Genomic DNA, 14216 nt, shown 5'->3' on the forward strand with positions numbered 1-14216 from the left:
CTGGGCACGTTGAGCTTGGAGAAGAGGAGGCTGAGGGGAGACCCCATTGCCCTCTACAGCTACCTGGGAGGAGGGTGGAGAGAGGTGGGTGTTGGTCGCTTCTCCCAGGTGAATAATGACAGGACCAGAGGAAATGGTCTGAAGCTGCGGCAGGGGAGGTTTAGATTAGATATGAGGAAGAATGACTTTACTGAAAGAGTGGTCAGGCACTGGAACAGCCTGCCCAGGGAGGGGGTTGAGTCACCATCCCTAGAGGTGTTTAAGAAACGTCTAGATGTGGCACTTCGGGGCATGCTCTAATGGCAGAGATTGTAGGGTTTTTTATGTGTGTATGGTTGGACTCGATGATCTCAAAGGTCCATTCCAACCATGAAGATTCTATGATTGAAAAGCAAACGAGGAGCCCACCTCACCTCAGCCACACGTGGGTGAGGACAGATAACCCATCAGGACTGGCGTGGCACGTTTGCTGACTCCCAATCCTGGCCAGAACAAGTGCACTCAGGTCTCAGTACGACTTCAGCTTGTGCCTCGATGGGACCTGCTCTGCTGCACCTAGCGAAGCTGCTTGTTGCACAGTAAGATTTTGAGTGAGTCCTTTTGCAAAGGAGTGGCAAAATGATAGAACAAGGAACACAGTGGCCAGATTGTATAGAATATGAGAAAAACCAGACACGTGGCAGGTTTGGCCTGGTGCGTTCCCAAAACAGCCCCGCTTGTGCCTCTGCAGAGTGTGCGTAAAGCCAGAGAAAGCATTCATGCATTATGTAGTATTTTCGAAGCGTGGAGGATGCTGAGACACCTCCACCCTGGAAATTACTGAGAGCTTGCTGGCAGCGTTTTCATGTGTGCTGTTTTTCCGCCCACCTCTTTCACGGAAGAAGATATGAATATGAAAGCTCAGCAGAGCTGGTTTATGCAGCCCGTGTAAAACGGGTATCCGACCATCCTTATTTCCCTGGTGTCATGGCACACAGCACAGAGCTTGGCCCACGTGTCTGGTTGGGGATGAGGAAGGTGACACGAAGCACACGTGCCACGGCTCTCCTCGGTGCTGTGCTGGGCTAAGAGCCTGTGTCATGCTGTCCCCAAATAACCATTGTGTCTTTCTCCTAAAAATAACTTGTTCTTATGCCCTTCACATAATGTAGGTGAGCAAGGCATAGGAGCAGGTGCAGAAGAAGCCTGCATGTGTGTTACTCTCCAGACTAGGTGAGCTGGAGGGAAGGATGATACTCTTTATACTTCAGTTATGTGGCATTTTTTCCCTCCAGCTCTTAAAATTCATGTGTTTCTGCAGGAGAAACAGGTGGTAGTCGCAGCCCTCCCTCCCTCCGGAGCTGGCTGCTTGCCCAGAACAAAGCAGGTTGTTTCCAAAACAGGCAGCTTTGGTCCTACGAAGTACAGTAAATCTTCAAATACCCTGATATCGTAAAGAGCGTCCTGCGCTTTGTTGGGTCCAGCTTTAAGGACTCTTGGAGCTTCATATTCTGCATCCTAAAATGAATATATATGTACTTTGTGTGTCCTTCAAACAGGATCATCGATACTTTGTCTTCAGTGTACCTGAGTCACCCAGTTGCTTTGATGGTGGGACCCAGTGTCCTGATCAGAGACTCAGAGGTTGTTCAGTTCTGTTTTCCTGTAGCGTTGGTGATTTCGCTGCTCCCATAAGCAGTCGGAGAGCTCAGCTCCTCCAGGAGGGCGAGCAGCGCTGGCATCAGTGTCTGGGGTGCTGGATGCGGCAGTGCCTGAGCTTGCAGACCTTCCAGCCAGGATCGCTGTTGCTATAAACAGGAACAGAGGAGCATGTAGATCAGCTGGGATTAATCTCTCTTCACAGTTGGGAGGCAGGAGTCATTAACCCTGAGTAGGGCTTGGGAGGAGGAGGGATGAGTACCACAAAGCAGAGCTATTCAGCCATCCTGCCTTCGGCTCGCCAGGAGCCCTGAATCAAAGCTCGGGGGGGAGGGATGACAGAATTTATCACTCAGTGCTTCTGGTGTGGATCTGCGGAGCCGCGCATCCCGTGCCGGCAAGTCTCGTGGACGGCTTTTCAGGCCATAGCAATTCACATGGCTTTGTGGATTCGGAGCATTTGCTTTGTTGGACAAGGGCTGAATTGCAGGTGCCCTTGGTTTATCTTTCCGTCACCAGAGATGCCATGCGTAGTGTGCCTCCAGGGATGCTCAGTGGCATGGATGGTGACCCCCTCTTCAAGAAAGCAGTGATGGGCGACTGCTCGGCCCTGCAGCACAGTGACAACGATGCATTAAAAATACACTGTGATATTTTTGCGGTGTGTGTGATGCATTGTGCGCCTTCCAGACAAACCTGATGCAGTCTCCACAGAGCTCAGTGCAAGAGTTAAGCTCCTTTATGTTTTCTCTTTGGTGCATGACAAATCATGCATCATTTTCGGTGGAATGCGTTGTCGCACAGCTCACCCCAGCTACTAGTCCCCTGGGAGGGAGGATGCTGGAATGGATGCTCCAATCTCAGCTCTGCCAGGGGCTTGTTTTATTGCAGCCAGGCTGCTGGGTGGATAAGCACATAAGCCTTGCCCCAGATCCCGGTGGAAGCATCAGTGAGGCTACCACAGCATGGCACTGATTTGGGTGCCCTGACAGCGGTCCCAGGGGACGGGCAGTGGACGCCGTGTGACAGCCAGGCTCCTTTTCTGCTCCTGCCAGGCAGCGTTGCGGTTGCAGCCTTTAGTCCGCTCTTCTGGAATGAGTGAGGCGAGTCTTGCCTACCCATTCACTTGTGGTGAACTTGGAGCAAGAGCACTTGTTTCCTAGCCCTTGAGCAGAGCAGGGGACTATTTCCTTTCTACTGCAGAATTTCTTCCCGTTTCTGTTACTCAGGATCATCCAGTTCTTTCTATATCTTGTCCCTGTCCTCTCTGTTGATGCTGCCTCCCAGCTCGCAACCCCGTGAGCATTTCCCTAATCTCTGTGCCGCTTCGTTGAAATACTGAACTCAAGGCTAATCCTGGAGGAACTCTGTACTGCTAATACTGCTTTTTAGTGCCACCCTTTATCTCCACTTTATCCAGTTCCTTAGTTAGGAAGGACCCCTGGTTTTCCAATTCGAGTAACAGCTTCCTGGGAGTGTTGTTCCCCAGGGCTCCAGATACTGCTAAGTATATTAGTTTGTTCCTTAGAAGTATATCAGGTTGTTCCTTAAAATAGAAAATGATATCTCAAAGGGGTTTAGAGTCTTTTAGCCCCTGCTAAAAGGGGATAGAGTCTTTTTAGAGTCTTTTAGACTCTTTTTTAGAGTCTTTTAGCCCCAGCTTTCTGCTTAGCAGTCGTTCCAGCGGAGGGGTCTGGCTGGCTCAAGTCCCTGAAGGACGAGGTCGTGCTCTGCGGGGGAGAGGAGTCCCTGTTTGGACACACTCATTGCCTGGAGCGCAACCGAGTCCATCTTGCAGAAGCAGATGAACCCAAAGCCTCTGTGCTCTGGATTCATTAGGCTTAATGAAACAAGAGGCAAGACCATGACGTGCTAGATTTTATACATGATACTTCACTGTGGGTGGCCTTTTTTATATCTCCCAGCCGTGCGACATGTAGCAGATCTTATTTTGAGACCATTTCATAGCGAAAGCCTGGCTTTCTGTCAGTGTTTCTTTGCGTACAGCTTGTGAAGATGCTGCTAACCAAACAGGCTGCAGAAGGAGGCTGCAGCAGCATCAGGCTTGCTTTCCTTTTTGCAGAGGCTAGAGCATTTCACCCTCTGTAGCGGTACAGGCTTTATTTCTAGTCAGGAATCCAGCCAGGACCACAACTTGCTTCAGAGCTTCTGCTGCTTGGCTCCGCTGCCTCCCGCGCAGAGGGGGAATATGTGCAGGGGGGGCTGCCTGTGTATCTGCGCATGGCGAGGAGGATAATTGCAGTCAGTCCTCTGTGAGCCCTCTGGATAGCTCTTTTCTTTTGACGCTCAAGGATTCTCCTCGCAAATCCATTCTTGGCTGAAAGGAGAGGTTTTTATAGCATTTGAGTTTTCTCGAACACTCTGATCTCTTCTATAGAGTCTAAAAATGTGCCGTTCCTGGATACTCCCTTAGAGACATATGTCCAAGAACTGACTGAAGGTTGTGTTTCAAGCCCTGGCATGTTGTTATAGTCTGTCTATCCAGGGAGTTCCCAGCAGCACTGCAAATGTAGGTGTCACCTTGCGGTGCACAGCAGGTTGGGATTCTCCACACCTCGATGCAGATCGGGTGAGTTTAGCTCACGTAGGTGAACCAGATTTATTGTGGCCGAGGGAGTCACAGCATCGCTGAGAGCAGACCTCTACCCTCCCAGCTCAGCTCAGAGCCAGAGCAGCCCAGCATCGTGCTCAGTGCTCTGTGGAGCGTGTTTTCTCCATTCCTTATATTTGCAATTTATCTTCCCTGCAGCTTCCTTGAAATGATGGAAGCCCGAAGTCGAGGACACACATCGCCACTAACAACTAATGGGCAAAGCCCTTCCTCTGGCTCCCAGTCACCCATCGTACCTCCGAGCTCCACATCGACGGGCAGCTCCAGCCCCGGCACCCCACAGCCACCGCAGCCGCTTTCCACAAGCTCCACCATCTCTCCTGAACCCCCCGCATCCTTCTCACCAGTGCCTGCACCCGAGGCCCAGCAGCCGCATGCGCCTCCGCCAGCCACCGCCTCCCCAGCACCTCCGCCTGCAGTCCCACCGCCCAAGCGCAGCATTATTTCCCGTCTGTTTGGGACGTCTCCTGCGTCAGAGCCCTCTCCTCCCCAGCCAGGTAGGTGCTGGAGTGCAGCGTCTGGGCAGGATCTCACCTGCAGGTGCTTCTCGGTTTTCCTTCCATTTTTTGCCCTGCGAGAGGCTGAGCAGACAGGTGTCTGAAGAACGCGGGCCCTGTGTGTGTGCGGTGCGTGGCCAAGGAGAGCTGCGCTGTCACACTCTATTTTTCTCCCGAGCGGTGCTTTGGTTTGTCTCTGTGCTGAGCTTGGATGGGGGCAGTGTCCAGCCAGCTGGGTGGTGGCTGTGGCATGCTTCAGGAGGAAGGTACTGAACACTCAGGGCACGCTGATAAAATAACTGTCACCTTCTTACCAGGAGCACATATGCCTCTTGAATAGCAAGAGAAATTGTTAGAGGAGCTATCTGAAGCTCTGCCTCCACAAGAGTCTGGCAGCTCAAAGGGGCTCCTGTGTGCTAACGAGAATAGCGGAGTGCTGGTTTTAAAGGTTATTCAGCCAGAAATGATCGCGTAAGTCCAGGCTTTGCAGCAGATTCCCCTCCGGGGAAATATGCTCCTTCAGAGATGGGCTGAGGAGGAGGGCAGCCCGCCTCGACTTCTTCCTCAGTGCTAGTACACACCGGAGCAGAGCAGCGCAGCGCTGGGTCCAAACCCCTCCCTGACCAAGTTGCAGGGCAGAGGCATCGAGGGTTTTGTTGCATGCACTTTTGCTGATCTGGACCTTAATTTGCCTGTCACATTCGCTTTGTTTGCGAAGCTAACTGGAGCTGCAGAGCTGGCACTGCCTAAAAATCATTAGCATGACACGGTTTGAATCACCCTTTGGAAATACCTTCCCTCTCAAGCTGTCAATCCCTAGAGCTCACAGCACTCTCGAGACACCCACAGAAAGAAAGGAGGAGGTGCTGGGAACACAGTTTGCAGTTTCAGATGTTGAAATCTTTCGGTTTTAGATCTGCACACGGTGTTCTGCATCCTGAATCTGTTACCAGGTATGACACAGTGCACCCATTTCGGTTTGTTGGTGACTCTTCCTGCCCAGAAACAAGCAAACAAAGAGGAGCGAACGTTAGAAATCCCTTGCCAATAAAAACCCCTTTGTCATATGGATATGTAGAAAAAAGATGTGTGGTCTGCTACCAGTGTTACAATCTTTGGGGTTTCTATTTTTTCTTGTTCTTTTTGTTTTTTTTTTTTAAATCTGTCACTTAGCTTGAGAACTGTTTCAGGCTTATGGCCTGCAGTCCTGGTATCTCAAGGGAGCTTTTTAGGAAGTTTGCAAAAAGTAGCTAGGAAAAGCTGGTCTGTCAGCGTTACTGAGTTTATGTAGCGTGCCAAGGGTCCGCACCTCTGCGGGAACATACCTCGGGACTAGCTAACTGGAAAGCGGTTGAAAAATCACTGTCGCAAAGTAATACTCGTTTTATAAGGGAGCTGCTATTTAAGCTTTCCCTTGAAGTCTTGCAGTAGTAATTCTTTCTGGCTGTGTTTTTTCATACACCAACGCTACTCTATGGCATTAGTAATAGTGTTATTTGTATGCAAAAGTGATCTGAAAGCTGTGCTAGTAGCGTAAAATCTAGAGAAAAATATAGAGATCTTGTTCACCCAAAAGAAAAGAGCCTAGAAGTGAGGTGCAGTCCAGGCAGAGGAAAAAGGTTGAAGATTGCAAATTCTGAGAAGGTTAATTGCGTTAGGCTTCTTGGTTATGCTAATTTCATGAGATTTCATTCTGATACCTTGAAGATGGGTACCGGTGGCTCTACAAATAAGCTGTATGAAAGCAGGTCTCTCTTTGCAGTAGCTCTTGAGCTTTTGGTTACACAGGGCACCTAAAAGCACAGCGTGAAAAAATCCTGCCTTTGACAGTTAGAGTTGAAAAGGCAAGAGGAGGTGAGGGGGTGAGCTGAGCTGTCTGGAAAAGGTAAGGGAGTCATGAAGGGACCCCACACAGGAGCGGTGCGCACAGCATAGGTACAACATCTGGCGGTGGTATCGTCAGTCATAGCAGTCACTGTAGAACAGGGCCAGCGAGTTTTTCAGGCTATTTGAGGGCCTGGGTCAGGTGCATTGTAAACCGCAGCGGCTGTGCGTGGTCTGTGAATGCCTTCATGCAAGATTCCGCACAGGTTTGAGTACCCGGTTCATACCCTTCCTCTTCCCTTGCTGTGCAGCCAAGGTCCTGCGTCGTGGCTGCTGCCACCCTGGGCAGGGGAGATCTGTGAAAAGCAAATTTCTGTCTTGCTTGTGGTGAACCCTGTGTTTTACAACTACCGCTGCTAATGCAGATCCCGCTGCCGCCACTCCTCCTGCCCACCCTGAAGCCCCTGCAAAAGTACAGAGCGTGGAGGACTTTGTTCCTGACGACAGCCTGGACCACAGCTTTCTAGAAGACCCAGCCCCGCAGAAGGACAAAGGGAAACCGCAGACTAAACACCGTGTCGATAGTGAAAGGTAAGTCAAGGAGGATGGAGGGAGGGTGAGACAGGGACACCCCTGGATGCACGGTCCGGATGATGAGTCAGGCCTGGCTAACCTGTTGCAACTGTTCCGAAAGTGATTGCGGAGCAATTAGCTGCCCCTAGGCCTTTCTGTCTGTGGTGTAGTCAGTCGTAGTGTTCACTGTCTCCCATTGAACAGTACACACAGCTCCCTGGGAATGAGGAACAGCGATAAAAGCTAGTCACCACCTTCATGGTTTTGCCATCTTGCTTTCACGCTCAGCGTTAATCCACTGGGTTGCTTTGGGTCAGGAAGGGATTTCCTTTCCGGCCGAATGTGCTGAAACATTTGAGATATTTTGTTTCCGGAACACAGCGCACCTGCTGCAGAGGCCCAAAGCATGGCCACGTTCCTTCGTGGCCTGGTACTGCCATCCCTAAGGCATTATAAAGGGGTTTGTGTTTGTTGCAGGACGTTTGGGGGCACTCTGTGGCTTGATGGGATTCTGGAAGGAAGGATGTAGACAGTCGTCCTCCCTTGGGAGTGTCATTGAATGCTTGCCTGCAGATTCCATTTTCTGTCTTAGGTGCATTTCTTTTTCTCTGTCCATTTCAAATGTTCATTCCCAGGATTTTCTCTCTAAGTCAGAGAGATATGGATTTGATGGGTGGACTGTTCGCTGGATAAGGAATTGGCTGGATGGTCACATCCAGAGAGTAGCAGTCAACGGCTCAATGTCCAGATGGAGATCAGTGACAAGTGGTGTCCCTCAGGGGTCTGTTTTGGGACCGGTACTTTTTAATATCTTCATCAATGACATAGTGCGATCGAGTGCACCCTCACCACATTGGCAGTTGACACCAAGGTGAGTGGTGCGGTTGACATGCCTGAGGGACACGCTACCATCCAGAGGGACCTGGGCAGGCTTGAGAGGTGGGTCTGTGTGAACCTCATGAGGTTCAACAAGGCCAAGTGCAGGGTCCTGCACCCAGAACGGGGCAGCCCCCAGTCCCAGCACAGGCTGGGGATGGAGGGATGGAGAGCAGCCCTCCAGAGAAAGGCTCTGGGGTGCTGGGGGGGGGGGTGGGCGAAAAGCTGGCCATGAGCTGGCAACGTGCGCTGGCAGCCCAGAAACGCCCCGCAGCCTCGGCTCATCCCCAGCAGCATGGGCAGGGGGGTGAGGGGGGGATTCTGCCCCTCTGCTCCACTCTGGGAGACCCCCCTGCGGTGCTGCCTCCAGCGCTGGGGCACCAGCAGCAGAAGGACACGGAGCTGCTGGAGCGGGGCCAGAGGAGGCCCCGGAGATGCTGGGAGGGCTGGAGCCCCTCTGCTGGGAGGACAGGCTGAGGGAGCTGGGGGGGTTCAGCCTGGAGAAGAGAAGGCTCCGGGGAGACCTTATTGCAGCCTTTCAGTCCCTAAAGGGGGCTTGTGAGAAAGATGGGGACAGACTTTTTAGCAGGGCCTGTTGCGAGAGGACAAGGAGTAATGGTTTTAAACTAAAAGACAGTGCATTTAGAGTAGATATAAGGAAGAAATGTTTTACACTGAGGGTGCTGAGCCCCTGGCCCAGGTTGCCCAGAGAGGTGGTGGCTGCTCCATCCCTGGAAACGTTCATGGTCAGGTTGGATGAGGCTCTGAGCAACCACCTAGTTGAAGATGCCCCTGCCCACGGCAGGGGGTTGGACTAGGTGGCCTTTAAATGGTCCCTTCCAGCCCTAACTATTCTGTGATTCTATAATTCCGTCCTCCAAATGGCAGAGAGATGTGCTTGTGCTGTAGGCTGGATTTGCTTTTTTTTTTCCTTTTTTTTTTTTTTTTCTTTTCCTGGCGTTGGTGTTTTTTAACCAAAAGGAGGGAAAAGGGATTATGTGTACTGGGCTGCTCAGACAAGGGGATGTGCAGCAAACTGTCTGAAAGCAGACTGTCACTTAAGACGTGACCTAAGCGTACTCACAGGCTCTGCATCCCTCCGCTTAGAATACTCCTTGCCTGCTGCCTCTTGTCATCAGCGCTGGATTAACCAGGAGAGTAATTAAACGCTGATACAGCTCATCTGGCAGTGTGGTGGATTCTGCATCTTTGGACATCTTTGTCATCGTTCAGTGTTCTCTAGCTCAACCACAACAACTTGAAATCAATGCTGTGTGTGAGGCTTGATGCCTGTCTGATGCAGGTCAGCCTGAATCATCATCCCTTGTGATGGCAGAACACGTGGATGTTCTATTAAAAAAAAAAGAAAAGAAAAAGAAAGAAAGAAAAAAAGTAGTGATTGCTAGAAGCATGCTGGCCTACAAAGTGCCTTGCTCGTGGCTGTGGCTGAGCTGGGATATTTTTCTGTGTTTAACAAGTGAATGTCAGGAGAAACAAGCCTGACCTTCCTGGGGTTTGCTGAAGGGCTGGGTCCTGGGGTGCCCTTTGCGCTCTTTAGCTGTGGTTCTTGCCGTGGGTAGGAGGATGGGTGTTTAACAAAGGCTCCTCTTCTCCAGGGCGTCGGTCACTGGAAGCAAATAGGTGTTAAGCCATACAAAAAGCCAAACATCTCCAACAGTGGTGCAAAAGCCCTGCTCCTTGGTTGTAGAGTCGTCGTGTTCTTGGCTGCTATGATTCCCTTCTGCGCTCCGTCCCCAGGCTTGGTAGCCTTCCAGTGTGTATGAGCTGGTGGGGGCTTTCACAGAGAGGACGCTTATTCACAGCTTCATCCATTGATGACAGTGGTAACCATCTGCAGTTAGAACAGCTCGGTTTCCCTAGGAGAAGACCTTGCAGTGCATCCCTTCAAATTCAGATGCTCATTATTTCCCTGCAGCTTGGCATCCATGTCTTGCTCTGGTTTCTTTTGTGGTTCACAGAGTTTTCTCAGCAGTCCGGCAATTTTACCTTCTGTTTCTTGCCAAGAAAGGCCTACCACAATAAGCCTGATGTGCCGAAATCCAGAGGTGTAGATGTGGTTCTGACCATCACCTGCAATAATTGATTTCCTTCAGGATGCCGGTCACAACCCCATGATGCCCAGGAGCAACATAAGAGCTCTGTAAGCACCATCCCTAATCAGCTTCCACTGCAGTCAATAGGTTGTTGTAGTTGCAACAAAAGCTACTGCTGCAGAAATTTTATCTCTGAAATAACACAAAAGTTCTCCTGTGAAACAACTCAAACCTGATGGAGATTTTATTGGTTTTAAAAAATGAAATGCCGGAAGCTGTTTTCCTCTGGCGTCTGAACAAAGCCTGAGAACATACTGGAGAGATGCGTTCAGGTCTCCTGAACGTTTTATCTGAGTGCTAAGCTTACGCAGCTTGCCGGCATCTCTTCTGGGTGTGCTGTAACCAAGTGTAAGGTACGAAACTGAAGAGCCATTGAAGATGTGGCAGAAGAGCGGGCTGTGTGTTGAGAATTTGTGACATCACTTCTCTTACCCAAACAAGAGGGATTGCCTGGCTCTCTGTAAGCAAGAGTCTTGCACTTGGCTCATGTGAGGAACGCCTTAGTGCACAGTGCGTTTCCCCTGTGAAGCAGAGATAGCTACATTCACAGAATCATAGAGTGGCTGAGGCTGGAAGACACCTCTGGAGGTCCAACCTCCCTGCTCAGCCAGCACCACCTGGAGCCGGTTGCCCAGGACCATGTCCGGGTGGCTTTTGAATATCTCCATGAATTGAGACTCCTCAACCTTTCTGACCTATGCCGGTGCTCAGTCACCCCCACAGTGGAAAAAGCGTTTCCTGATGTTCATAGGGAACCTCCTGTGTTTCAGTTTGTGCCTGTTGCCTCTTGTCCTGTTGTTGGGCAGCACTGAAAGAGCCTGGCTCCATCTTCTTTGCGCCCTCCTTCAGGTATTTACATACATTGCTAAGGTCCCCACAAGCCTTCTCTTCTCAAGTGTATTGGATTTGCGTGGCAAGGTTTTGGTAGCTGGAGGGCTACAGGGGCTTCTGTGAGAAGCTGCTAGAAGTTTCCCCTGTGTCAACAGAGCCAATGCCAGCTGGCTCCAAGATGGACCTGCCGCTGGCCAAAGCTGAGCCCATCAGCAGCGGAGGTAGTGCCTCTGGGATAACGTATTTAAGAAGGGGAAAAAAAACCTGCAAACCTGTCCAACAGAAGGGAGGAGTAAAAATACGTGAGAGGAACGACTCTGCAGACCCCCAGGTCAGTGAAGAAGGAGAGGAGGAGGTGCTCCAGGCACTGCAACGAAGATTCTCCTGCAGCCTCTGGTGAAGACCATGGTGAGGCAGGTTGTCCCCCTGCAGCCCATGGAGGTCCATGGTGGAGCAGATATCCACCTACACCCCATGGAGGACCCCACACTGGAGTAAGGGGATGCATGAAGGAGGAGGCTGTGACCCCCTGGGAAGCCCACGCTGGCGCAGGCTGCTGGCAGGACCCGTGGACCCGTGGAGAGAGGAGGCCACACTGGAGCAGGTTTGCTGGCAGGGCTTGTGATCCCATGGGGGACCCACGCTGGAGCAGGCTGCTCCTGTAAGCACTGCACCCTGCGGAAGGCACCCACGCTGGAGCAGTTTGTGAAGAACTGCAGCCCGTGGGAAGGACTCACGTTGGAGAAGTTTGTGGAGGAGTGTCTCCCGTGGGAGGAACCCCATGCTGGAGCAGGGGAAGAGCATGAGGAGTCTTCCTCCTGAGGAGGAAGAGGCGGCAGAAACAACATGTGATGAACTGACCACAACCCCCATTCCCCATCCCCCTGTGCCGCTGTGGGGGAGAAGGTAGAGAATTCGGGAGTAAAGTTGAGCCCGGGAGGAAGGGAGGGGTGGGGGGAAGGTGTTTGAAGATTTAGTTTTTATTTTCTCATTATCCGACTGATTTGATTGGTGATAAACTAAATTAATTTTCCCAAAATCAAGTCTGTTTTGCCCATGATGGTAATCGGAGAATGATCTCTCGCTGTCCTTATCTCGACCCACGAGTCTTTTGTTATATTTTGTCTCCCCTGTCTAGCTGAGGAGGGGAGTGATAGAGCATCTTTGGTGGGCATCTGGCATCCAGCCAGGGTCAACCCACCACATCTGGGCTAAGCAGTCCCAGCCCTCATGTGAGAGATGCTCCTCCAGTCACTTCAGAGAATCACAGAATGGTTCGGGTTGGAAGGGACCTTAAGATCATCTAGTCCCAACCCCCCTGCCATGGGCAGGGTCACCTCCCACTAGACCTGGTTGCTCAAAGGCCCATCCAGCCTGGCCTTGTCATCTTCATTGCCCTTCGTGACCTCTCTCCAGTATACCCATGTCTCTCTTGTACTGGGGAGCGCCCAGACCTGGCCCCAGCACTCCAGGTGTGGCCTCACCAGTGCTGAGCAGAGGGGAAGGATCACCTCCCTCAGCCTGCTGGCAATACTTTGCCTAATGCAGCCCAGGATACCATTAGCCTTCTTTGCGGCAGAGGCACCTTGCTGGCCTATGTTCAAGCAGGACCCCCAGACCCTCTTCTGCCAAGCTGCTGTCCAGCTGGGTGGCCCCCAGCATATGTTGGTGCTTGGGGTTGTTCCTCCCCAGCGGCAGGACTTGGCACTTCCCCTTGTTGAGCTTGTGGGGTTCCTGTCAGCCCATTTCTCCAGCCTGACGAGGTCCCTCTGGGTGGCAGCACAACCCTCTGGTGCGTCAGTCACACCTCCCAGTTTGGTGTCATCTGCAGCCTTGTTGAGGGTACACCCTGCCCCACCATCCGGATCATTAACGAAGATGATGAACATGACTGGGCCCCGTGTTGATCCCTGGAGTGCACCAGTAGTTACTGGCATCCAACTAGACTTCATGCTGCTGATCACCAGCCTCTGGCCCCGTCCATTCAGCCAGTTTTCAGTCCACCTCACTGTCTGCTCATCCAGCCTGTACATCAACAGCTTCCCTACGAGGATTTTATTGGAGACAGTGTCAAAGACCTTACTGAAGTCCAGGCACCGCTGCCCTTCCCTCATCTACCAGGCCAGCTATTGCATCATAGACTTTTATCAAGTTGATCGAGCATGACGTGCCCTTGGTAAATCTATGCAGGCTGCTCCTGATGATTTTCATGTCATTCATGTGCCTGGAAATAGTTTGCAGGACTAGCTGCTCCATCACCTTCTCAGGGATCAAGGCGAGGCTGACCGGGCTGTAGTTCTCTGGGTCCTTCTTGAGTGGCATTTGCTTTCCTCTTCAGGTACTTCTCCCAGTCGCCGTGATTGATCAAAGTTTATCAAAAGTGGCCTTGCAATAACATCTGCCAGCTCCCTCAGCACTCGTGGGTGCGTTCCATCGGGGCCCGTGGACTTACGTATGTCCAGTTTTGCTTTGTCCAGGATCCCTGATCTGATCCTCTTCCACCAAAGGTGCATTTTCCTTCCTCCACATTATCCCCCTGGTCTCTGGGACCTGGGATTCCTGAAGACCGGTCTTGCTAGTGAAGACTGAGCCAAAGGCGGCATTCAGTACTTCAGGCTTTTCCATGGCCTGTGTAACCAGGTCCCCCTTCTCATTGAGCATCGTGCCTGCGTTTTCCCTAGTCTTCCTTTTGTCACCTGTTTACTTTCAGAAGCCCTTCTTCATGTCCTTGACATCCCTGGCCAGATTCAATTCCCTTTGGGCTTTTGCTTTCCGGATTTCATCCCTGGATGCTCAGATGATGTCTCTGTATTCCTCCCAGGTCACCCATCCTTGCATCCATCCCCTGTATGCTTCCTTTTTGTGTTTGAGTTTGTCCAGGAGCTCCTTGTTCATTCATGCAGGCCTCCCAGCATTTTTGCCTGACTCCTTATGCGTTGGGATGGACCACTGTTGAGCTTGGAGGAGGCAGTCCTTGAATATTAACCAGCTTTCTTGGGCCCTTCTTCCCTCCAGGGCCTTATCTCACAGGACTCTTCCAGCCAAATCTTTGAAGAGGCTCTCCTGAAGTCCACCTTGCTTCTTACCCTCCTCCCTGCCCTCAGGATCCTGAACTCCACCAAGGCTGCCTTTGGCCTTCTTCCCAGTGTGGGGCTTCCTCATTTTTTGTGGGTATGAGGTCCAGCAAGCACCTCTCCTCGTTGACTCCTCTATTGCTCGGAGGAGGAGGTT

The 14216-nt window shown here is 51.5% G+C and overlaps 1 protein-coding gene across 5 annotated transcripts in view; it reads left to right on the top strand.

Moving 5' to 3' along the window:
• Positions 1 to 14216, top strand: part of RABL6 (RAB, member RAS oncogene family like 6) — a 65630-nt gene that overhangs the window by 39905 nt on the left and 11509 nt on the right. For all 5 annotated transcript variants that reach the window (XM_054220462.1, XM_054220460.1, XM_054220461.1 and 2 more), the window contains 2 exons: positions 4409 to 4767; positions 7017 to 7182. In XM_054220462.1, the coding sequence (XP_054076437.1) occupies positions 4409 to 4767; positions 7017 to 7182 (525 nt within the window). The remainder of the gene's footprint in view (positions 1 to 4408; positions 4768 to 7016; positions 7183 to 14216) is intronic.

This window comes from Rissa tridactyla, chromosome 14, assembly GCF_028500815.1.
Source record: "Rissa tridactyla isolate bRisTri1 chromosome 14, bRisTri1.patW.cur.20221130, whole genome shotgun sequence".
Classification (NCBI taxonomy): Eukaryota; Metazoa; Chordata; class Aves; order Charadriiformes; family Laridae; genus Rissa; species Rissa tridactyla.